Here is a 26,312-nt window from a genome sequence, read left to right as displayed (position 1 = left end):
AGTTATAATATTGATTTATAATGAAGATCGTTTTTTAACTGTTAACTTTGTTCTTAGTACAAGGGTATTTTTACCCATTAATAGGGTTAGGGTGTGATCTTATATGTACTACACAAATGACACACATATGTACACATTATTTTCTGTTTCAAAATAATGAAATAGAGAAGAAGCTCTTTTTTTATTATTATTCCACGGAGACAATCAGGGGAGAAATGCTTATAATTAAATGGACAGCAGCTATAAAAGTTATATCCGAAGCAAACGCATACATGGGATGTGCAGGCCAGATCAACCTCTCGCTGACGCTGAACTGAGGAACATTCACATTCAATGGCGCCAACGGCGAGTACGTCACAGCAAACGTAGCACTTCTTCCGGTTTTAAAAAAAAGTTGTCAAATCGTCGGCCATCTTGGTTGCTGTAAGAGCCTGAAATAAATTAAATATTACGACGAACCGGACTACACTACGATTTCATCGCCTAAAGTGAGTATAAAAATTAAACACTTTGCTGCGTTACTGTTCGCTTGCTATCTACCGCTCACTTTCGATTAAGCGGGTGTCGTTTTGAGCTCGTGGTCCAATAAAAGTTTTCATCCAATGGACGATTGTTTTGGAGGATGAACATAGGCGCCATTTCCCTCCTCGCTCTCTGAAGCGCTTATTGGTGGCTAGTGGAAGGGAATGGAGGCGGTCAGGAAACTGTTGGACATTAGTCGCCATTTTGGCTCTCTAGTGTAAGTGACTTCTATTGGCTCACAGGTTCATTTAGAGCCTAAATGGTGGCAGTTTCTTAACTACCAGAACCCCTAGAAACCTTGATTGGTGGAATCTAGTCCGAGGTTTGATTGGTCTGAAGGACAGATCCAAACGTAGTCTTTATTGGTTAGACTGTCTTTACACCGCTTTCCAAATATTTTAGGAAAACTCGCTCAAAGCCTTCGAAAACAATCATTATTTCACTTCTCCTAATTTGACGAGAGTCACAGTCGATGCGGCCTGCTAACGTAGCGAGCAATGTCTCCTACATTTATGCCGCTCTTTTAATAATCATTATCTGTCCATACAATCTTGTCGACTGTAACGTAGATATTTGGAGATGTAAATTATCCTCACAATAAAATTTAAATCGGTCACTATAGGTTTCATCCAGAACAATGTTATACACACATATGTAGGCTATGGTTTCGTTTAGCATGTCTCCCGGTAGCCTGCAAATGCTTTGTCGACTTCGTTAGCGGAATTTACAACTGTTATTGCGGCCATGTACTGCATATTTCTATTTATCAGATGTTAAGGAAATGTAATTTTCTGTGTAACTTATATGATTTATTCGTGATGGAATTTATTCTGTGTATTTTCATTTTGTAGAATATGCCTCTGGTGTCATCGTATAGTGCAGATATGAATACGCTTCTAATTGTTTTTCTACTGAATGAGAATAGAAAAATAAAGTAAAATACGAACGCATTAATTTTGATATTTAGCAATGCCTGTAATTTAAGACGTAACTGACATGTTTTTAATGTACCAGGTTAAATGGAGGTCAATTTCTGGCTGTCACTTGAACTCACTAACGTATTTACATATCAAGTGATTCATCAGTGAGCCTTTCAAGGCAGCTTTACAATCAAATTTATTCCTCACTGACCTTGATTTTACAAGAATCATAATGGCATTCATGGCAACTGTTGCCATAATCTTCCAGCACTGTTGCTGTAAATAATTTACCTGCCTTCTAGATGTATTTCAACAACAACAATGCAGAGGAAGGATTGTGCTGCTGCAGTTTGAGTTGCTGCATTGGCTTTCATCTATACAGTGTGAAGTCTTGCCCACATTCTGATTTTTATGTCTCACATAATTAAAAGAGGCAAGACTATGGTGAATTGGAGGTTGTGTAGGCCGGTTTGCATGTGGGGACATGAAGTTTCTGGAAATAAAGAGACCAGTCAGAATCAAGTGATGCTGTACAATGCAAAAGAACAGCAAGTTAAGGTGCGGTCACATTAGTAAAATTATTAAAAGTGTAGCGATGTGTGAAGCACAGCCTACAAAACTTTAAAACCAAGCAGCTTTCTGTCGGTCAAAGTGGTGAATTCATATTTGAAGCACCGAGGAGATCATGTGACATTTAATATTATGTGGATTCATATTGAAATGACAAAAAAAACACCATAAATGTGAGCATTGTCTTGTTGTTCTTTACCATTAGTTATTATTCTTTACCATTGAAGGAATAACCAAAAGAAAAATGAACAAATAAGTTATTGTAATAGCATGATAGTTGCATAGCTTGCATTATTTTTGGTCACATGATGAGATTGTGCTGTATGGTCACACATACACACAACCATTTAACATGACCCTTCAGGTCAACTTTATATTTCTTTATGACGCGACTAACGTCGAGTTTAGGTTGAATGTGCTGCACTGCATGCATGTCCCTGCACTCAAATGAGACTGCAAGTCTGACCTGAGTGACTTTCCACTTTAAATCATGCGGCTATAGCATGCGGCATCCTCTTTGAGATCGCATTGAGCCAATCACTGTCCGTGGGCTCATTTGCATCATCGCACTCCCAGCCACTGCGCTCCTCCGAGGGGCGGGCGTTAGAGACATTTAGTTTGACATTGTAAATAAGCAAGGGACAGTTGTTTGAGAAGTCAGTTGTTCAGTCCGGCTCCGTCCAGCCACAGTAGAGAAGACGATCTGCAGGGGACAGATTTTCCAAGGCTCACAAACCGAGGCGATCATCCGCTCTCCCCGCGTCCTTTATTCAACTTTCTGCTGCTTTTGTCTGGTGTTTTTTTTTTCTCTCTCGTTCTTTTCGTTCCCTGACCCCTATCCTGCTGCTCAAGGTAACTTAAAACAGGAAGTTGAGTGTCTGTGAAAGGGGGCGGAGTTGAGAGGGTCAGCAGGGAGGAGGGGAGTGACGGATGTGTCGGCCAATAGCGGCAGAGACCGACTCGGGCTCATTTGAAGAATCCACCGAGGGGGTGGGATCGTAGAGATAGGCAGGCTTAGAGTATCGTTTAGCAAGCTAGATTGATTACACTCGAGTGTTAAAGGGAAAGCAGTCAGGAGATTTTTGTTCCGACTTGTTCTACAGCTCTGCATTGCTCTCACACTTTTGTTTCTTTTCATCCTTCCCTTTTTCTCCACCTCTCCCTCACTTTCTCGCCTGTTTTTCCGGTCACTCGCAGAGCCAGGGGTCAGCTGAAAGACAAACAGTAGGGTTGCCAGGCAGAGGCCAACTCCAGGCTCCAGGCGGCTTCACGGGACTCGGACAGGGGAGGAATGGGAGGGGGTTGTGTGTTTAGGAAAGGGGGGAGGGGGGTGGCTGAAGAAGATGGGCTAGTTGAAGGGGGAGGGTTCGGAGGGGGGGGCGGTAGGTGATCGCGCTCCCCTCGGCTCGGGGCTTTGAACACAGCGGCGGATCGCCTATCCCACACAGCCTTTTGTCTCCTCTTGGGACAGAGCCTGTGGAATAAAGACACTTATGGAGACTTTCGAGATGTCCTCCTCCGGCACAGCATATGAAGGGCATGGGGTAAGTATGACTTGCGACTGCAATCAGACAGTAAAGCTCTCTCTCTCTCTCTCTCTCTCCCTCTCTCTCTCTCTCTCGCTGCAGTAATGGGATGCTTCCTCTGTCCTCCGCTGCGCTTTTCTCCTCCTCCTTTCGTCCTCTACTTTTCCCCTTGCTTGAAATCTGAGTGTACTTCTTTGTGTTTTCTCTCCTGTTCATTTTTAACTCCTTAACCTGACTACTAATGTCTGACGTGATGTAAACAATAACTAGCTGGTAATTTCACTGGTTTTGCATATGTCATCTGAACTTTCCAGCGTTGAACTGCACGCCATACTTTTTTAATCGCAGTTGACCTTTAAGTTCATCTTGTTCAGGTTTACTTCGGACTTCTAGAAGGTCCTGTGCTGTCGAGTATCTCCGCTACATCTGTGATGCTTACAGATAGAGATGATGGTCATGGCCGCATAGGACCGCTAGTCCCAGGTTCACCTTTCAAGGCCCAGTTTCGTGGCTTGTTTACACTCCCATGACAGTGAGAAAGAGCAGAAGGCAGTATTGGATGTGGTCTCTACGTGACCAGCATGGATTGGGGTTTATGTGGGGACTCTTCGCCCCCTTAGTTCATAATGTACAGATGGTTGTCCTCACATGATTCCTTGTCACAGAATTCAGTCGGATTAAAGTCTCTTTCCCGCTTGTGCACTAGAAAGTTTCCATTAGTGATGGTATTATGCTCCTTTTGGGGAAAGGAGTTACTAAAAATAACTCTAGGTAGAGCCTTGACTGCTGTGTCTCAGCATGATGTGTTCGGTTAAGATTTGATCATTTTAGCTCCTTACCGCACCAGATTGCACAAATGTTCAAGGGTAAAATGTCACACCTGACTAACGTTTTTGCACATTCCCTCTCGTTCCCGGAGCTTTGCACTTTAGGTTGTTTTGAAATGTCAGCACAGAACCTTTAAAGTTTACAGTTGGGTTTCTGGCGCTGGCGTCGGCACGTCGACGCACCTTGCCGTTGCGGGCCCATCGGTGGATGAAGGTCACAGGAATGTGAGAGCGGCTCCTGCATTCGATCTGTCAGCAGAGAGAGAGTGTGAGACCAAGAGGACAGTGCATCCCTCAGGGGCGCACAGACAAGAGGGGGCCATTCACCATCACGCTTCTCTAGGGACGCCATCATTGCACACACTAGGGTCGCCAAGTTGCTGCAGTGAAAGTTGAAAAACCAGTCTCCGTTCTCTTTCTCTCTGTGCTATAGAATATCCCTCACTTTTTCTCTCTCCCTCCCCCTTTTTGCTTACTGCCAAATGACCTTGAGAGTTCAGGGACGGCTTCCTGGAGTCGACGCGAGGCCGAACCAAGGGCAACTTTGGAATGATTGATCCGTGAGATCAGAGTGGCGTTATTGTCCAGCCCCTATGTTTTTTTTGCTCCGAACAAGAACAGCTATTTGTCGGTTAATTTGTAATTCATTGCCGGGTGCCTGGGTGCATTTTGTTGTGTCCGAGTCGATGATTAACCAGTAACCGCAGCAGGCTTAGTGTTTTTTATATATATATATATATATATATATATATACCAGCTGGCCTTTCTGAGAGAATGTTTGTGTAGTTAATAAATCCTTTATAAATGTGACCTTTCTGTATAACAGAATGATCATAGAGAACATCTTGTCTGTGTGCTGTAATTTTAGTTAATGAGGCTGGTTTAGGTTCAGGGACTTAACAAGTAATACATAGTAAAAAGAGTTGTCAGTAAGTACGTTTACATGTTATATGCAGGGTTTTTTTGTTGCATAGTTGAGCAAAGCCTATCCAAGTAAACATGACACAAGGCGTAATGCATTTAAAAAGATGCTGTCAATAAGTTATACATGTGCAGTTATAAGCAGGTTTTTTTTACGTAGCTGAGCTGGGCTTATACATGACACAATATGTGATTGATAATTTTTAATAAGGATTAAATCCACATCACAGTAGTCCGAATAATACATGCTGGGAAATGCCACTATAGGCAATGTTTTTACTTAGAAAGTTCTCTAATGGTTTCACCAGGAATTATCTGAATTTTTTTTATCAAATATTGAAATGAAAAACCTTATATAATGTTTGTTATAATGTGAGTTGGTTGTCAGTTGTTGTTTTTCAGTACTACTGTGTTACTACTATTTATATTCTTTTAAAATATATTGATCTTGCCATGAAAATAGCCATAGATGCTGGTATGGCAATAAAAACAAGCAAACAAATACATGCCGGGCAAAACCCAGACATTGTTGCATCGGAAATCAGACTAAAATTAGAGTTTAAAGTTCATTTAAATGCATTTAAAAGCTCTGAAATGTCATTCTAACACACATCTTTCTCTTTACGTTATTTTCTTCACATGTTCATGTTATTTATTTTTTTGCCCTCTGGAATCCTTCGAAATCAGATAAGATTGTATTTCTGCTGTGTGCATGCATTGTTTGGTATGCATTTAGGTTTGGTTTTCTTAACCCGTCTAGGGGAGGCATGCTTGAGATGAGGAATGTGAGCAAAAAAAATGAGATGAAAAATTCTTCTCGGTTCACGGGTTAAGTTTGATTTGGGCTTGTCAAACAAAAAAAAGCAGACTCTGAAATAAAGTCTATTGTTTTGTAGCTTTTTAAGTCCTGGCTGTTCAAATTAGGCTCACTCTAGAGGTGAGCTTCAGTGTCTGAAGGTAGCTTAGATCTGAAGTCAACACAACAACCCTGGTATTGTCTTCTCCGCATAGCTGATCTGAATCTCTCCAGCACGAGGAAGAGATTGTTCTACATTTTTATCTGCGTAAGATACAGCCCAAACTATAGTATAAAAGGTAATTGTCCTGCCAGTGGTAACTGTATGTGAAGTTATTCTGTTGTGTTTGTCACTACACTTATGACTCTCCTTCTTGGAGGTCTCAGGCCACACTTTCTCCAACCTTTAAATATCTGCCACACAACCAGCTTAACTCATCCTCTCATCAAGGGGGGTTATTTGTGAAATCGTCAACCGCTCATCCTTGATCACGTTGAAATGTTTGAGCGTTCCTTTGCTGCAGTCCTTCTGCACGACGAAAGCCAGGCTGGCCGTGATGCTCTTGCTGATTCAGCCTCTGTTAGCGGCATTGACTTTCTGAGACACAAAGCACCAGCGGTCATTGCCGTCGAGGCAACCGAACAGATCAGGAGAAATCCAACACCAGCGTTGCGTTCTGACTTGAAGGACGATCGTGACTAAGAGTTGCACGTGCACTGAGCTTAACCTGGCTTTTTGTTTCCGCCTACAAGTCTGAAGTTAGAATGAATTATATTGTGATGTAGTTCCATTACGGTTGCGTCAATGACATGACACTTATGTATTTTTTACTTATTTATTTTATTTGTAAAAATGCATTAAAAACAATTCATAAATACAATTATTTGAATAGACATCTATGATTAGCTTTTTTTTCTTTTTTTTTCTGAATGAAAATTGTCAAAAATGTCAAAGTGATACACCAGTAATTGAAAAAACTCTAGAAATTAAAACCTTACTAAGGGCTTACTGAGTTTAATAATTGCTTCACTGTATCCAGCTTGTTAATATTTAAACCTGAAAGGTCCTAACACTTAAAAAATATATTTTTTTCTTTTTTATGGACAGTTATTTGTCATTCACCCAAGTCAATGGTAGTAGCCCCTTTTTTACTATTATTTTGCTTTAGCACAATACAAAACATTCTAACCTCAAAAGAACAAGCTTTCTACCCATGCTATGTCAGAGGTTTCGCTCTTCCCATCTCAGGTTGTGTGTCTCAATCTGGTTAAAAGAGTCAAAAATAGCTCCCACTCAAGCAGCTGGTCGAGGCGAGCTTTGATTTAACCTATTTATGTCTCCTTTAATGGAGTGTTATCTCATTTAATTTGCCTCACAATTTCCCTGGTCCGTGACAGTAATTGCTGCTGTTATCGCCTGCTAATTAGCCAGCTAGTTTTCTTAATGGTCTTACTTGAGAAGTTAAATTATCATTTGTTATCAGTCCGCCGCTGGAACATCAACACTCACAGATGTACAGCCGAAGACCATCAAAAGATCGACACCTGATGCAGTTGCTTCCCAGCAGCAGAGCGGCCGCTGGTGGTTTCTCTTGTTAAATGTATGCTTAATAAATTTGATTGACAGTTGATGGCTTCAGTCAAGCCTGAAATGAGTCTGGAGCTTATTGACAGTGGAGTCACGTGACTCATTGATTTGTATTGCGCTTGTCTAATGCCACTGATCATGATTGTTTTGAAGGCAAATAAAGACTGTGACACTAAACGTGATTTTTGGCGATCTTAATGCTTCAATATACATAAGAGGAATAAGAGATAAAAGCAGGTCGCCGCTTATCGCCAGTGATCACGCACGTTTCACTGTGTTGCTCCTCCGTTTGACCTACATAGTGAGGCTGCTCAGCAGTCCGACTGCTCCCCCCTCCATTAAGCCCTTGGCAGTTTGTCTTGTTATTGGATTATGGCTGAACTGCACGAGTCCGAGTACTTTTTTACTGCCTCGCTCCTGCTCCTGTGGCACCCCACCCAGCTATTTCAGTCCCTGTGTTTTCTTCCAGAGAAAGAGAGAGATCCTTTGTAGCGTCCGTGGCAGCGCAAGCTCAGGCAGGCTGCCTGCAGAATTCCTCACATGCCATAGTAACCTGCCAGCTTTGCTCCTCTTGCATTTTTGGTTTGTGTTAGTTTGTGTTTGGATTGTCTCCGTTGCGTCAGTGCCGAGCAGTACCGTTAGATCGACACATTTGGTCCGGCTCCAAAGCTATTTGGGTATCCAGATGTGCACTCCAGGCTTCAGGGCACTGGCACGGAGGAGGACTTTGTTCTCCAGGTTTTTCACATATGGATTCCTGGCTTAGTTTACACACGCCTGAGTTGACCAATTGCCCCATCGTCAATTGCACCAGGCATTTTACTGTAGTGACGCACGGGCCATCAGACAAAATTATTCTGACTTTTTCAACTCCAACTAAACAGTGTATAATGTGGTTTATTATCTCAAAGCTCAAAACGATTAGATCAGTTTTTACATCAGTTTTTTACAATGATTACATCAGTTATGAGGCTTGTATGTGAACATTAACCCTGACTTGTCTTGTTTTCTCTCCCTCTTTATCTCCTAGAAGATCTGGAGATGTCGGCAGACTCATTTGGAGCAGGCGGCAGCGATGCCCAGCAGAGCTTACAGACCTTTTGGCCCAGAGTGATGGAAGAGATCAGGAATCTTACCGTGGTATGGGTTTCTCCTAGCTTTTTTTTTATCTGCTTTATTCTCACTCAGATACAGTATAAACACTGCCTCTTCCAACAACGACAAAAAAGTCTTTATTGGAAAATTACAGGCAAGTTAGCCAACTATGTAGTACCTCAACAAGAGTCTACCTCTGTTTATTAATGGGAATTATTAATGTTATTGCGAGTTCTCCTCTAACGCACTCTCGCACTGTTTCAGAAGGATTTCCGTGTGCAAGAGCTTCCTCTTGCTCGCATCAAGAAAATTATGAAACTGGATGAGGATGTGAAGGTAAGAGCAGGCGAGCTGAATCAACACTAAGCTAAGTCCAAGCTGATGTCAGCACACTTCCTGTCTTTCATTCTTGAGAAAGCAGCAGCCCAGCGTTTGTCGGCTGTACATCAAGTGGCCAGTCGGGTCAGTAATTAGTGGAGTTTGCTATGGCAAGCTTTACTATTACTATTACTCCGTATTAGAGTTTGAGGTTTGCTCAAATTCTTGGCCGTAAGTATTGATGTTCTGCATGTTTGGCACTCTTTGTTTTACAGACATGAATTAACACTAAATCATGTAGCTTGAGGAGAGGTTTATTGTGTCTTAAGTAGGGGTTGCACTAGTCGACTCTGATGCTTTAAGCTTGACGTTGACTAGTCGCTGGTCATGGCCTATAGAGGGCGCAACAGAATAAGAAATCTTTTACGCTCCGTTTCCAAACGGTTAAAGTGACAAATAAATGCATACTACGAGAGTGCTCCACATGAAATGTTTAATTGTACCATCTGAATGCTCAAAATTGGGTGAATGCACATTTTAAACGGCTTATTGTACACATAAGTTAATCGCCGTTCTAAACTAATGCGTGCTGCATTGTAATTGCACATCGCGTGCAGTAAAATATCAGTAAAATAGCTCAGAAACTGAAAGGTTCTAACATATATTTCTTAGTAACTAAAACCCTCAGCTTCACTGTTAGTAGAGAGACGCTGCCAGGAAGAATTAATTCACATGCAATCGCTCTCTCACTAATGCATTCCTATAAATGTAATCCTTACGGTGCTACTTTATCTCTATCTGGTTTAGAACGAGCAGAAATCTGTGAGAAATATAACGACCCAAAGACAAAAGAACTGATTAAAATAAGCGGTTATGTAGGATCAATAGCCTTGTGTGCAGCCATATGCCATATATGTGAACAAGAAAACCTGCGGTCGCGTCTCAGCTCAAGGACGATTCGGGCTTATTTGTTCATAAATGACGTCATCAGCAACTAGTCGACGTCAACTCGACTTTCATCACATAAATGTCGACTTGAAAGAATCTGAAGTCGTTCAAGCCCTAGTCTTAAGCGATCTGACTTGCCTGCCAAAATAAGACATTTCCCAGAGACTTTGATGGAGAGCTCCATTTCTAGGAACCCTTTGGGGTAGTTATAGAAATAAATATGAAATAGTTTTGGAGGGTCGTATTCATTGACAAAAATGGTTATCTTTTTGGTGCATCACTACTTTTCGACTTTTCCACCTTGAATGACCCAACAGTCACCTAGAAACCATCAGCAACCATATATCAATATTCTAGCGACTTCTTAACAATGCTCTGGCAACCTCCCACATCACCCTAGCAAAGATGGGTTACAAGTTTGGGTTTATTATTTGATTTTTGAGGCTTCAAATCATAAATGAATGTTTTTGTGGTCTTCTCCAAAAGCAAAGTTAATATTTTCAGTGGCTTCGGCTGCAGTGAGGCCCAATTTGAACTACTACAAAAACAATAATCTCTTATTTTCAGAGCACTTCATTGTGAGAGGAGAAATTATTTGATCCAACTGAGTCATCTGGCCATTCACTGTTAGACAGCCTGATATTGGGTATCATGTAAAAACTGAATAGGAGTTTTCCAAGAATTAAAAAGAAAGAACTTCTCTCATAAAAATCTCAGTTCCATGTATCAGCAATATTTACTTTTCTTGCCAGATGCTTTAACAAAGCAACATGCAAATAAACACATTTTCAAGTACAAATAATAATTGCATTGCATCAGTACCATTGAAAGAGCCAGGTCATGTGGTGATGTGAGCCAAGTATTAAGTGGCTATAAGACACACTGATGCCCTTTTAGTTCAGTTTCATAGAACGAGAGACATAAGAACGATTAGACGTAAAGGTTGGTGTACTTGCTAAATAGATTAACCCTCAATGTTTGTAATTAGCTGGTTTAACCCTAAAGAAAACAGACATCCCTGGTTCTTTCTCAGTTGTTCAGTACAAAGATATTGTGAGTGATGTTGGTGAGGCCACAGGACATGATCTTCCCACATAGCCTTAGCCGCGTGGGAAGCAGGCATCAGGTCAGGGTGATGTCCAGATGCTTAAAATAACCTGCAGCTTAGAGTGGGAAGAAAGAAAAGCCAAGGCAATTAAGAGCTCAGGAGCGGTGACATGGACAAGACCCTGGGTCAAGTCTTGACGTAGCCTCTTTGGACACTGTGTGTCCACCTGTCTTAGGCCAGGCCGTAACATGGAGGGCACGGCCGTAGTGAGTGTCTGGGTGGGATTGTATGTGTCGTTCTTGTAATCTCCCCTCTATTGATTTGCTTTGGTAACCTTCCGTAGATGATCAGTGCTGAGGCACCGGTGCTGTTTGCCAAAGCGGCACAGATCTTCATCACAGAGCTAACTCTCAGAGCCTGGATCCACACCGAGGACAACAAACGGCGTACACTACAGGTCAGTCATGTCAGATGAGATAAAGCAGTCTCCTCTAAGACTTAAAAAATTATCTTTTTGGTTTGTCTGTTTGTTCCTGTTTTGTTTTGTTTTTTGGGAAAACGATAGAGATCATAAAGTGACCTTGAGCTTGCTTTGAACGGGTCACCTCTGCAAAAGTGCCACTCTGTATTTCACAGAACAACTCGCTAACCCATGTTTCCAATGACCGTAATCTATAGTAGTTAAATTTCAATTTAAAGAGGACCTATAATGCTTTTTTACATTTTTAACTTCCTTTAGTGTGCAAGTTTCCTGTTTTCTGCAAAGTTACAAAGCACAAATTCACTCCAAAGGGAGTTATACTTTATAGCAGTGCGCACCGTTTCTGAACTCCCTGAAACTCACAAACAAGGCATGATTGAGTTGCATTAGTGGTGTGTTGTCGTCATATCCAAGAGATGCTGGTTTGACACTAAGTGGGTTATGGTAAGGGGCGTGACATTTACGAAACGCGCCCAAAGAGGTTGACCAACCAATCACAACACGCATTGATTCAGCCAACCAGAGCATGTTGGCTTTTCAGAAGGAAAGGGCTTCATAGAGACTAAACAGAGCGTTACTGACAGACTGGGAAGAGATGAGCTGCAACAATGTCAAACATGTAAAAATAAGGTGTTTTTTGAACATTCAAGCATGAAAACATATTCTAGTAGAGGCCAAAAACAAAATTAAGACTTTGTAAAAGGGATAATAGGTCCTCTTTAAGACTAGCTCTGGTGATTTCCTGATCCCACCCGCCATTTCCCCCTATTGTTTCCTGTCTCCTTCACCATCTCCGTCCAATTTTTTTTTTTTTTTTTTTTTGTGAATCTGATGTTAAAGAGTCAGTGACATTTGTCAATCACTTTTCTGATGTTTTCTTTCAAATGGAGTTAAATGTCAGTACTTGCAGTCATTAGAATGCATAAATAAATATAATGAAGTGTAATGTTAGGGTGTGCTCACATTTACTGTTGGTCATTGAATTGGTCTCGCTAATTCTTTGAAAGCTGCTTGGTGTGGAAGTGAGTTCTGTTTGAGCTGTGCTTTATACATCGCTGCACTATTGACACTATTATTTTTTGCGATCGCACCTATAGCCAGCTCCCGGTATTTTCTTCATGTAAACAAGTCCAAACCATTACGGCAAAAAAAAAAAAAAACACGTTCCTCCTAATGCTGCATGTGCTGGAGTCGTGACACAGCTTGCCCGTTTATGGGAAGAGCCCCCCACACAAGCACCCCAGGGCTTATCTCTGTTCCACTGTAGCGTAGAGTCTAAAAGTACATCTCCCATGACCCACTTACTTTTTATTAACTCATTTTGCCTTCCTTGGCTTTTAAACAGTGTCCTGTTGAACCCTTGGTTGGGTTGATAATAATAGTACTAGTAATAATAATAATAATAACATCTATAAACCCAAATAAGTTCAAATGTGAAATCAACAGATTCAATTTAGCTATTAAACAGAATATGTTACACAGGAAGTAAACATGAATGTGAATGGAATAATTTCCATTGAATAAAGTCAATAGTCTGCAATATAGCAACCCGTGTCAACATGGCCTTTTTCCGACATGGTGTTCGGCAACACTTTTGTCACCGAACAAAGCTGTAATGAGTGTTAGAGCGTCTCTTTAATATGCAGATTGTATTAGCGCTCCGCCTGTGAGCTTGCAGCTGGCCCACAGTTCCATTGTGAAGGCATCACGCCAATCTGTGTCGCCACGACAACATTCGTCAATGGAACAACTGCATGGATGTGACCCTTCACCACCAGATATTAATCATGGGGCTAAAAATAGCTGCTGATCTGGGGGGTGACAATGGGTGGTCTTTGCAGCCAATATCCTGTGGAAAATACCGCTAGTAGGCAGTCTGTGGGGTGAGATGGTGTCACTGTTCACATGAAGCCAGTCTGTTATACGTTATGTTATATGTAATATTAGGATATAAGGCCATCGCGTCATCGTTTTTGAGAATGCCTTCATTCCTGTGAGCATTTGTTTTCGTTTTGACTCTCTGGTCGTATTTTCTGTTTTCCAGAGGAATGACATCGCCATGGCCATCACTAAGTTTGACCAGTTTGACTTCCTCATTGATATCGTGCCCCGGGATGACCTCAAGCCTCCAAAACGACAGGTGCGGAAAAGAGAAGGAGCTTCAAGCTGTCAAAATTGACCGGCGTCTACAATTTTTCTTTTTATATATTCTTCAGCGTCTATGAAGAGAAGAGTGTGCTGTGTTGTGTTTGGCAGCCTGGGGGCGCTGTAAACATCCTTGACTGGAAGCTGGGTGTAGGGTTTGTGAAGGCTTTCAGTCGGATGTTTGCAGCGCTCTGCTTCCCCTATCTCTGCACAACCAGATGTCAAAGTTATTCATTTCTTCTGTTTATTTTATGAATGTGGCCACAGCACCATGTGCCTGACTCAAAAAACCACCATGTGTGATTATGTGCCACAGCACTGGCAGTAAAACAACGATCGGCAGGGTGAGAAATTCATCTTTTTGCCCACTAGTCACTCAGAAGCTTTACCAACTATTCTTGTTAGTTGAAATAACTCACTACATGAAATTTAGGAAAAATACATTAGTATTCTCTTTGTACAATACATGTTTTTATTGACAATGTAGATTATTTGCCAGTCACACCCTAAGCACTTCCGCATTAGCGACATAATGCCACTGAACATCTGAACTGACTTTCAAGGTTTAGATATAAAAATATAAATAAATGTATTTCTTCTAGTTAAAGCTAGTTTATAAATATAAACTAATACATTGTCTGTATGCATGTGTATATTTGTATTTATTTATAATGTGTGTAACTCCTGAACATCATGGAAGTACACGGGTCAAAATGTGTTGGATTCCTGGATTCTCAAATAATTCGAGTGTCTAATCATCAAACAAAAGCTTTGTTTATAAAGTCAACAAAACATTTTAAATTGAAATGTCGTTCTAGTAACAAAACAGAATCACGTACAAGTAACTCTAAATACCACAGTGAGAAGAAACAACTGACATTCAGCACATATTGAAGGAAGGAATTTAACCAATATATCCAATGATCCAAGCCCTCCTAGCTCAGCTAAACCAGTCTTTGTTCGACCTGAGGGCCATAAAGGTCCTGCTGTGTTTGTGTGTGTGTGTGACCAGGTGTGTAAACATCCTACACTCTCAGCTGTGACATCACCAAGCTGGGAGAGGGATGTTTACTCTCTTTGTCACAAATAGATCTTCAAGAACGCATGGGGAGAAAATATAAAGATACTTAGTGCAAACGTTTGAGTATTTCTACTGTTTGTGTGTCAGAATAGCACAGCTGATAGCCTGCCACTACGCTGCGGTTGAGTGTGGGAGTTCATGCCTCAGACTGCAGCTAAAGGTCTCGTTTCTGTCCAGCTAGAAGATTGCATTACTCGCTCTTGCTTTGCCTATAAGTTATTTATCCTTCTCCTGCCTCTAGTGTTACAGAGTTAAAATAATTTATGGAGATGTAACCGGCAGATAGACCTTATGAACTCTTGATTTCATGTGTGTGTTTATGGGATTGTGAATGTTCTCTTGCATTTATGACGCTCTTGCTGAAGTGTTCTGCAATATGAGGTGTGTATTTCTCTATAAACGTGCCTGTGTGTGTAGGAGGAAGTTCGTCAGTCTGTCGCCCCGACTGAGCCGGTCCAGTATTACTTCACTCTGGCGCAGCAGCCCAGCGCAGTGCAGGTCCAAGGTCAGCAGCAAGGCCAGCAGGTGTCCGCTCCCACCGCCACCACACTACAGCCAGGCCAGATTATCATCGCTCAACCCCAGCAGGGCCAGGTAATCCCCGCTCGCTTTCCACAAACCCAAGGACGTAGTGCGTGTATGGATTCTAGCGTCAAACAATGAGCTTTGAGACCCGTTCACACCAAGAAAGATAAATATAACAATAACTTTAATAGTGTCCACAGCAATAGACGAAAACGTTCTGTTTATTATAAGTATGTAGTTTAAGTATGTGTACATTTATGTAGTGTGCTGCTTTAAAGGTGCTGTTTGTAATTTTAGTTTGTCTGTACTAATACCATACTATTTTTGTAGAGATTTAGGAAACATGCCAAGTTCAAATACTTGTTTCTCCAAAAAACAGAGCCAGTTATTCCACTTGAAATGTGTATTCCGGATTGGAAAGTTTTGTTTATGTTTTGGTCGATGTGATCCTGCCCACTGCCAATTTACCCAATAGTATTTCGACACCCCGGGTTGGTAGTTTGGCAGAAAACACAGCTTATTTCAGCCATGGAAGCCAACAAATGAACTGGGTCAGAGATCACAGATTCTACCTGACCTAAAAAAAAAAAAAGCCTAAGCAATAAAAACATTGCAAATGGGTTCATTAGCTGATCAACTTAAAGTGTAAGTCGCTTTAAAGGCGTCTGCTAAATGACTAAATGTAAATGTAAGGCTCATCGCTTTCCACTGTCAATTGTGCTCGTTCCTGTTGTGTGTCCTCAATCTGGCAAACCGTGTGAGCGTCGAGTCTGAGGAGGAGGATGTGGAGGAAACAACTCTTGGGGAAATATTTTGAATTTTGATTGCAGTACCCATTTTGACCACTAGCTGCCAATATTACATATTGCACCTTTAAACATGTGAGCTCTTTAAACTCGATAAACAACATTGTTTTTCTGTGTCATTATTGTTATGGTTGTGTGGACTTCCCTATTCTCATAGAATTAGAACAATTATAAAAACGTTATAGTTATTTTCTTTGGTGTGAACGGGCCTTAAGAGATAGTTCACCCAAAAGTGAAAATTTTGTCATAATTTACTCACCCTCAAGTTGTTCTAAACCTGCATTAATTTCTGTGTTCTGCTGAACACAAAATAGATTTTGAAGAATGTCGGTGACCAAACAGTTTTTGGTCCCCACTGACTTCCATAGTATTCTTATTCTATACTATAGAAGTCAATGGGGACCAGCAACTGTTTGTTCACCAACTTTCTGCAAAATATCTTCCTGTAAGTTCAACAGAAGAAACTTCACACAGGTTTTAGAACAATTTGAGGGTGAATAAATAATGACAATTTCCATTTTTCGGGTGAACTATAAGTTTAAGGCTTCTCTACTACATAGCAAAAAACAGTATGTGAGAAGAATAGTAACTCAGAATTCACAGTATTCATTAAACAACAGGCGAAAAAAACCCGGCTGACTTACTATTTCCGGTGAGATTCTGAAGTGTGCATTCGATGGACATTTTACTATCCCACGAGGCCATGGTACATGCTGGTAGATCACATGACAGTGACAACATGGTGAATATAGTATGTTCGCATTACATTCATACTATATAGAACATACCTTTTTAGCAGTCGCAAAGTAATTATTTACTCAAAAAGGACACAGCCTTTCAGTAATATTTAGCAGATATACGCATTTAACAGGAAAAACAGAGCGAATAAATTGATGACTCATCTTGCATGACACAGCAAATAGCGAACCATGATTTATGGCTATTATACAACTAAAGCCTTTTGACCATTTAAAAGAAATGTTCTACTCTTTCGCTATGTCCCACCCAAACTTCCTGTTTCAGAAGGAAATATTTCAACGGAGGAAAGAGACCTGGTATCTAGAGGCTTGGAGAACTTTGTTTGCCCTTGTAATTACCCTAGTGTAGATTATACTATGGTCTGGTGGACAAAAGCCTGAAACTTTATCGTACCTACTCTCTCGCACTACACTTGAGCCTCGATTACTCTGATCGGCCCATTACGGGATCATTTGAAACATGATTGGTGAAGGTTGAAAGGCCAGAGGTGTCATTCACACGTTGCTATCAGGTTAACGCTAGAGGGTCCAGTCAGTCTATCATTTTGTTAACTTTTACTAGTTTAATTTCAACGGTGTGAAGGTGCACTTTCTCAGTTTCTTGCTCCTTTTTTTTTTTTTTTTTGCCTGGTGTACGGATCAGTGCTGCTTCAGCAAGCTGCAGTTTGCTGACCTGTCAGATTTGGCCAAAGTTGTGCTGCAGTCACCTTAAAGAGCGCTCCGGACAAATATATATATACAGTGGGGTTCAAAATGTCAGACCACACTGAAAATGAGATTCAAAATATAACCTGGAAACAGATTATTTTTATTTATTATTAATTAAAACAGAAAAATGTCAAAATCAAGAAAAAAATACTTTTGTGGACAATTTCTAGGTCAATAATCAAATAAGAAAATTTGTGACATTGTTCATGTGAACTGCTTTGTACAGAATACATTAAACTTGATAGTCATCAAATAATCCTGAAAAATGTATTGCATTATATGCATTATATTTTTGTGGAAACCATGATACATTTTTCAGGAAACATGATTTTTGAAGGATGATGATTCTGAAAATTCAGCTTTACATCACAGGAATAAATTACATTTTAAACTATATTCAAATAGAAAGCAGATATTAAATGTATATAAATATTAAATGTAATACTATTTCACAATATTAGTGTTCTAACTGTATTTTTGACCAAATAAATGCTTGGTGAGCAGAAGACATTTCTTTGAAAAACATTGTATATCTACAAAATACAGGTATATCTATCATAGGAAAGAAAGAAAGATGGTGGGGAAACAGTGGTGAAGAGAAATTATGCACATGAAAAAAGGCAACCAGATGTTTATTGAAAAATTGACAAAACATTTGTCAGACTGTGAACCTTAAAGTAAAATTGATTGTCACTGGGGTTTTATCTTCATACCTGAGGACAGAGTCAGTTCAGCTTCATCTCACTGTCTGCTCACTGCTTTGTGCCGCTAAATCCTTCCATTTCCCCAAATGCAAAACTTCCATAAACTGTCATTGAATTTTACCTGCAGAGCTGTCACTCATCTGCTGTAACAGACGGCTTCATCTTCACTCTGCTTTAGTCAATGCCTGTTCACACAATTTTTCACACTTAAATTATTCACACTAAAACCAATGCAAAAAATAAATAGTTATTACTAAATAATATATACTATATTTTTTTTATTATTATTTTTTTAAGTTGCCGTGTGACATTTCTACGGAAGAGGATTAGGGCCAAGCAATAATAAAAAAATAAAACCATCTCGAGATTAAAGTCATTATAATGCGAGATTAAACTCGTTAAATTTCGAGAAAAAAAGTCGAAATACAATCTTGAGAATAAACTCATTAAATATCGAGAATAAGGTTGTTGTGTTTCGAGAAAAAACTCGTTAAATTTCGGGAGAAAAAAACTCGAAATACAATCTTGAGAATAAACTCATTAAATTTCGAGAATAAAGTCGTTGTGTTTCGAGAAAAAAACTCGTAAAATTTCGAGAAAAAAAAATCGAAATAATAGTGAGAATAAACTCATTAAATTTCGAGAATAAAGTCGAAATGAAATGTAGAGAATAACGCATTCGATCAGTGTTCATTGCATAGCCTACTGATATCAACCTCATCGAGGTTTCGTGGTTTCCAGGATACCATAAGACGCATTATTAATCGTTGTTGGTTGTGTAGGCCTCCATCCACAGAATGTAACGACTGTAACCATCTATACAGCCATATAATGGCAATGCCGTACGGTTTTAATATATCATAGCTGTCCATATGCCAGAGTGCATTTGGGCCAGTCTCTTTCGTCGAAATTCCACACCTTGAGGATCAACAAGTTTAATAATGCGTCTTATGGTATCCTGGGAAACCACGAAACCTCCATGAATTTCATGTTGGACAAAAGCGAGTACATGATGTACTCGCTTTTGTCCAACATGAAATTCATGGAGGTTTCGTGGTTTCCCAGGATACCATAAGACGCATTATTAAACTTGTTGATCCTCAAGGTGTGGAATTTCGAAGCAAATTGGACTGATTTTTTTTCTTCTAAAAAGACCTAAAGTTAGCCGACCTAAACCTAAGAATGTTCTATTCATTGTTACTGAAAGAAAGTCTAAAATATAGCTTGACTAAGTGATCCAACTCTGCCATGTCCTCTATCAGTAGGCTATGCAATGAACACTGATCGAATGCCTTATTCTGTACATTTCATTTTGACTTTTTTTCTCCAAACACAACGACTTTATTCTCGAAATTTAATGAGTTTATTCTCACGATTACTTAGACTTTTTTTCTCGAAATTTAACGAGTTTTTTCTCGAAACACAGCGACTTTATTCTCGAAATTTAATGAGTTTATTCTCAAGATTGTATTTCGAGTTTTTTTTTTTTTCGCAATTTAACGAGTTTTTTCTCGAAACACAACGACTTTATTCTCGATATTTAATGAGTTTATTCTCAAGATTGTATTTCGACTTTTTTTTCTCGAAATTTAACGAGTTTAATCTCGCATTGTAATGACTTTAATCTCGAGATTGTTTTATTTTTTTTATTATTGCTTGGCCCTAATCCTCTTCCGTACATTTCAGGGTTAGTGTGTTACCGGTAATTTTATTTTATTTTAAAAAGCATCCCTTAAAAAGTTTTTATGTCATCCCAAAAATGTGGATATGCTGTGAACGTGCCTTTTTAAAGTCTGTTCATACTACGTCACGCTTTCATTTCTCTACACTACTTGTGGCTTCTCCGTGCATTGCCTTTTTTTGTTGCTTTTTTTTATGTGATGTTTGAGTATGCGCTTTGCATGTGCTTGCTTGTTGTTCACTCTCTCTTTCTGGCATTATTTCCTCCTCTTCCTCAGGTATTGCAGGGAACCACCATGCAGCAGCTACAGCAAGTGCAAGTTGCTCAATCACAGGCGACCCCTATCACGGTAAACACCTCCAACCCTTAAAAATGGCTCCTATTCTTCGCCCAAAAGTATTCAACAAAGCACAAAGGAGCTTTTTTGGGCCTTTTTGTCATGATGATTGAATAAGAACTGCATTTCAAAGCACAATTCAATGGTAAAAATGTCCCAGTTGAGTACTATATCACGTACTATACATTAAACAATGCAGTAAATGGAAGCAGATGCATGGTAATACAGTGCTACTGCCTGACGGATAGTTTATAGTTTATTATCATGTAATAGAGTGGTGACGTCAAAACCCGGAAGACTAATTCTCCACTGGTTTCCTCACGATTTTCCAATGGGGTTTTATAATGGGGGGGTTTCAATTTATGAGTAAAATAAGGTCTTTGATAAACATAAATTGATATTACTTGAATGTTTTTTTTTTCTATAACGTAAACTGCACACACTCACACCCCAAACCGTTCTTATCTAGTCACTTATTAGAAACCTCTAGAAAATAACTTTCATTTAACATTTTCGATATGGGTGTAATTTATGTTGTAGTGTTTCTTGATTTGAGCTTCACTCTTGTGTTGCTGAAAGTGAAATTTCAAAAGGAGCCTTGTACCATTTTGCAATGAAGAAAAACTCTTATTATATATAAAAACATTACAGACATTAAGTGTTCAATCTGTCAAATACAAATGCAGTGCAACAATGTCATCAAATGTTTTTTTACACTCTGGCTTTGAAGCCAGTAAAACAAAATTTTTAAAGAAATTAATACTTTTATTCAGCAAGGACGCATTAAATTGATCAAAATTGTCAGAAAAGACATTTTGAATGTTACAAAAGATTTCTGTTTCAAATAAATGCTGGGGGGAAAAAAAGCATTTTTGTTTCCACAAAAATATTAAGCAGCAAAAATACTAATATCTTGATAATAATCAGAAATGAATCATATTAGAATGATTTCTGAAGGATCATGTGTCTGGAGTAATGATGCTGAAAATTCACCTTTGCATCACAAGAATAAATTACATTTGATGATATATAAAAATGGAAAACCGTATTTAAATTGTATTAATACTTCACAGTATTAATGTTAATTCTGTTTTTGATCAAAGTGCAGCTTTGGTTTATTTCAAAACAAAAATGTAAACCCGAACTGTTGAACGGCAGTGTTTCTGATATAATAGATCAGCTAAGTGGATAATTAAAGGCTAAAGTCGCCATATTCTTATAAAGAAGCAGATGTTATTCACACGGCCAAATCTGCAATTCATATGCCCTCTATTTGATGCTACATGAGTTCACTGCGCGTCTCAGGCCAGATGAAGTTGTGCTGCTTAGTGAATTGCTCTGGCCTATCGGGTGTCAGTTCCTGAAGAGGAGAGATCATCTGTCACACCTCAGCAGTCAGCGCACAGGTTTCTCCGCTCGACGGTCACAGTCTTGCATCTCTCCCCTATCCTCAACACCTCTTCAATTTCACTTTCTTTTGGAGGCCTTCCAAGCCCACAGGGCAGTGTTAGGTGTGAGCTGTAATGCTAATGCTAGCTTACATGCTGAAAGAGACTTGTAAGGCACACGGCAGGATGAAACGCAGCTTGTATGTGAGTTTAAAGCCGCAGTCCCACCCTCATGGCTTTCCTCCTTCATCTTTCAGAGTGCTCCTGTGACCATGCAGGTGGGCGAGGGCCAGCAGGTGCAGATCGTGCAGGCGACCTCGCAGGGACAGGCGCAGGCGCAGGCGGCGCAGTCGGCTGGGCAGACCATGCAGGTCATGCAGCAGATCATCACCAACACGGGAGAGATCCAGCAGATTCCAGTGAGAAATGACACCAACCTTTTTAGTTTCTTTTAATGAGGATTATAGATTGGTAATGGGGAATGCAGCATAACCATTAGTTGGGAGGTAATGACGTGTGCTCATCGGTGCCCCCTTGTGGTGTCGTGCAGGTGCAGCTCAACACCGGCCAGCTGCAGTATATCCGCTTGGCTCAGCCCGTCTCGGGAACACAGGTTGTTCAAGGACAAATACAGACACTTGCAACAAACGCTCAGCAGGTAAAGCATGAAACCTTTAAATAATCACGTGCATACCTTAAAAATGGTTCACAATAGTGTTCAGAAAAGGTTTTGTGACACTAGTGGCACAGAAGTTACACACTTCACCAGTTGTGTGTTTCACATAAAACATATTTCCTTCATTTGATGAATGCAGTGAAAATGATGACTGTGATCTTGTTCTTTAGATTACACAGACGGAAGTACAACAGGGTCAGCAACAGTTCAACCAGTTTACTGATGGGCAGGTAATGACTTTTTTGACGTGTTAAGGCTTTATATAATGCATTTATGTGATCGAAATACAGTAAAAACAGTAATAATGTGAAACATATACTTAAAAATACGTAAAAATATACTTTTTTTCAGGATTCTTTGATGAATAGAAAGTTCAAAAGAACTGAATTTATTTGAAATAGGAATCTTTTGTAACATAACATTATAAATGTCTTTTCTCTCACTTTTGATCAATTGAATGCATTCTTGCAGAATAGAAGAATTCATTTCTTTCAAAGGAAAAAATACATAATCTTAGCATTAAAATATTAAAATACATATATATTATAAGAAATGCATTTAGAATATTATTGTAATACAGGATGATTGATTATTTTTTTCAGAGCTTGACATTAATTCATAGTCACTAGCCACTCAGCGTTTTCACTGGCCACAATTTTGACGTCGACGCACGGATCCATTGTACTGTTACACGTGCGTTTTCTTTCTCAACCGTTTACGTTCACTTAAAACATAACTGACTGTGTTTACGTGAATACTAGCTAAGACTAGCCATTTTGACATTATTTTGTTGTGTGTATTTGACTGTTTATGCGCAATAAGCAGCAAAAATGAACCTAAGGTGGCTTTATGTGCGAGCACTTTAGGTGTGAGTTTATATTTCAGAAGCCTTTTTAAAAGACCACAAATGAAAAATGTATATATTTTATATAATATATCATTTCAACCTGCCAAAATGGCTAGTAGGAGTGACTGCGTTATACACCACTAATGCAAACACACACGCATTTGGTGGGTATTAATGTCAAGCCCTGTATATAGAGGATGAAATGTGTCGTTATCTATGAGTGTTGAGTGACGTAATATCCCAAGTGGACACGCGTGGAAGAGACGTGAGACTGAACGCACTGAAAAGCCCTCGTGCTGCTCAGATACTGAGAGAGAGAGAGAAGACAGTAGAGCTGAACGATTCATCTTTAAAAGACTGATCTCGATTCTAACACTTTCAATTCGTCTGTCTATTAAACTTTGACAAAATCATATCGCAACATTCAAAGCTGTGTTGGCGCTGCCGCTGACCCGGAGAGAGTCGTCATGAAACGGCTTCACAAACAGTCTTTTCAACCTCATGGTTTCATTATTTCTGTGATGCAATAGTTAAAATTATCATGGAAGTACTCGGATAAAAGTTTAAAGTTCAAATATGAACACTGATGTCTACGATAGCGATCAAAATCAGCTTTTGATTGAAACTTAAAGGGATACTCCACTTTTTTCGGAAATATGCTCATTTTACATCTCCCCCAGAGTTAAACAGATGAGTTTTACCGTTTTAGAATCCATTCAGCCGAACTCCGGGTCTGACGGTACCACTTTTAGCATAGCTTAGCATAGATCATTGATTCAGACGAGTCCAGTAGCATTTCTTTCAAAATGACCAAAGAGTTTCAATATTTTTCCTATTTAAAACTTGACTCTTCTGTAGTTAAACCGTGTACTAAGATCGACGTGAAATGAAAAGTTGCGATTTTCTAAGCCTATATGGCTAGGAACTACTCTCATTCCGGCGTAATAATCAAGGAACTGTGCGGCTGTACCATGAGTCCAGCAGGCGTAATGATATGACGCAGCGCCTGAAAATAGTCCCCAGCTCGGTAACTTCTTCCAACGTGACCGGGACTAAGTTTGTCTAACCTATTAGACCTATTTTCAGGCGCTGCGTCATATCATTACGCCTGCTGCACTCATGGTACGGCCGCACAGTTCCTTGATTATTACGCCGGAATGAGAGTATAGTTCCTAGCCATATAGGCTTAGAAAATCGCAACTTTTCATTTCACGTCGATCTTAGTACACGGTTTAACTACAGAAGAGTCAAGTTTTAAATAGGAAAAATATTGAAACTCTTTGGTCATTTTGAAAGAAATGCTACTGGACTCATCAGAATCAATGATCTATGCTAAGCTATGCTAAAAGTGGTACCGTCAGACCCGGAGTTCGGCTGAATGGATTCTAAAACGGTAAAACTCAACTGTTTAACTCTGGGGGAGATGTAAAATGAGCATATTTCCGAAAAAAGTGGAGTATCCCTTTAATGCTGAAAATAACACATTTATCAATTACATTGTTTCGCCACTAGGTGGCGCCAAGTGACTGTTAAACAAATGATTCGTTATTGAATCGTTTATTCAAGAGAGTGTATTATTGTACAACGCTTCTGAAATAGAAGTCAGAAAGATGTGATGACTTGTTTTAGTAAATATGACTCATCTTATACATCATGTACAGTCTGTATAAGTGTATGATTTAACTTTTCCCGATGGTCTAGTGTTAAAAAAATTGCAATATCGAATCGCAATACATATCGTATCGGCACCAAAGTATCGTGATAGTATTGAATCGGGAGATCGGTGTATCGTCTCAGCCCTAATATATATAATATATCCTTTATTTTGAGTTACCGCAGTTGTCGGAGTTCAGTAACATCAACCCCTCTGTGTGTGTGTGTGTGTGTGTGTGTGTGTGTGTGTGTGTGTGTGTGTGGCTCTACAGCAGCTGTATCAGATCCAGCAGGTGACGATGCCGGCGGGACAGGAGTTGACCCAGCCCATGTTCATTCAGTCCACCAGCCAGACGACCGACGGGCAGGTCAACACACAGGTCAGCGCAGACTGAGGCCGCTCTTCCCGACACCCCCGACCGGAGCATCCTTCCACTTCCCTTCATCTCATGCCATATTCTGATCAACTTCTCCGTTTAATAAACTTTAGATTTAAGCTTCATAACTTTACCGTCCAAATGACATGTTTTGCTGTCTTGTCGAAGTGTGGGTCTCTTTAATACAGTACTGAGTAATGGAAGGAGATTTGCTTTCTGCCATATGAATTTCAACTATGTCTTCTGCAATATGGCGAAAGAATGAACCCACTGTCTTCCTTTCGGTATAGGTAGAATATGTCCTTGTTTGATGTGGATGTGGGTAGAGATTATGCTTTCAGATGTGTTCAGTGATAGTGACATTAGCGTGAAGCTCGTGAAACGGGAGCAGGAGGGCTCTTCTCAGCTGTGGGGGGGTGGGCATGTACAGTGGAAAATATCAACCTTTTTTTGTTTGTGTTTTTAAGCCCTCATTCATTTTGACAGATCATGCCATCTCATGATGTGTAGAGTTTGAAACTTGACGATAAAAAGCCATAATCTACACATTCTGTATCTCTGTAGTTTAACTATAGTAACTGTATTAGTTCAGTTGTAGTAACTTGTATAGTTTTGAAATTTGATAACATTGTATTTGTTAAAGGGCTTCTTATTGTTGGGTTTTCTACATGCGAATGGTCCTCTTCGTGAGAGTGTGTGTGAATGTGTGCAGGTAATTGATGTGCTTTCCTTGCGTTTCTTTCCGAAACCGATTTAAAGAGACTTCTTCTGCCCCTTGCAATTGAACTGCTCCACTGTTATCTACTTGATAAAACAACAGCTTAAGGAAATAAACCTTTTATATAAACCGTTTTAATACCAACTCTTCTCTTTTTGTTTTTATTGCCCTCTTGTGTTTTTTTTTTTCATATTATTATTGTTGGTCATGTTGTTTTGCATGTAGTTAGGACTCCCAGCATGATATGCAATACCTACAGTAGGTACAAAATTTATTTTTGTTTGTTTTGTTTTTGTTTGTTTTGTACAGACCTTGGTTTGTGAGAAAATAAAAACTCCCATAAAAAGA

The 26,312-nt window shown here is 39.7% G+C and overlaps 1 protein-coding gene across 11 annotated transcripts; it reads left to right on the top strand.

The window, feature by feature from the left end:
- The first annotated feature begins 272 nt into the window (after nt 1-272).
- nfyc (nuclear transcription factor Y, gamma) lies at nt 273-26,312 on the top strand. Of its 11 annotated transcripts, XM_084423157.1 has the most exons (12): nt 2,624-2,864; nt 3,484-3,556; nt 8,701-8,810; nt 9,030-9,101; nt 11,423-11,536; nt 13,605-13,700; nt 15,204-15,380; nt 20,246-20,317; nt 21,951-22,112; nt 22,244-22,351; nt 22,540-22,599; nt 25,142-26,312. In XM_084423157.1, exons 3-12 carry the CDS (start codon nt 8,712-8,714, stop codon nt 25,262-25,264), a joined length of 1,083 nt encoding a protein of 360 aa, XP_084279283.1. In that variant the 5' UTR covers nt 2,624-2,864; nt 3,484-3,556; nt 8,701-8,711; the 3' UTR covers nt 25,265-26,312. The 11 variants fall into 11 exon arrangements, with proteins under 11 accessions (XP_084279286.1, XP_084279289.1, XP_084279280.1 ...); XM_084423160.1 differs by lacking the exons at nt 2,624-2,864; nt 3,484-3,556 and adding an exon at nt 273-488 and having other exon boundaries at nt 9,033-9,101; XM_084423154.1 differs by lacking the exons at nt 2,624-2,864; nt 3,484-3,556 and adding an exon at nt 308-488.

Source organism: Rutilus rutilus (genome assembly GCF_951802725.1).
Source record: "Rutilus rutilus genome assembly, chromosome: 11".
Taxonomy (NCBI): domain Eukaryota; kingdom Metazoa; phylum Chordata; class Actinopteri; order Cypriniformes; family Leuciscidae; genus Rutilus; species Rutilus rutilus.
Note: the sequence above shows the minus strand (reverse complement) of the source record. Positions and strands in the feature narration are given on the sequence as shown.

Excerpts from the sequence above, each read along its gene's own strand:
- nfyc (XM_084423154.1), top strand. The coding sequence starts at position 8,712 with ATGTCGGCAGACTCATTTGGAGCAGGCGGCAGCGATGCCCAGCAGAGC. Across the intron at positions 9,102-11,422 it reads AACTGGATGAGGATGTGAAG|ATGATCAGTGCTGAGGCACC; the intron begins GTAAGAGCAGGC and ends AACCTTCCGTAG. Across the intron at positions 22,352-22,539 it reads TTGCAACAAACGCTCAGCAG|ATTACACAGACGGAAGTACA; the intron begins GTAAAGCATGAA and ends CTTGTTCTTTAG.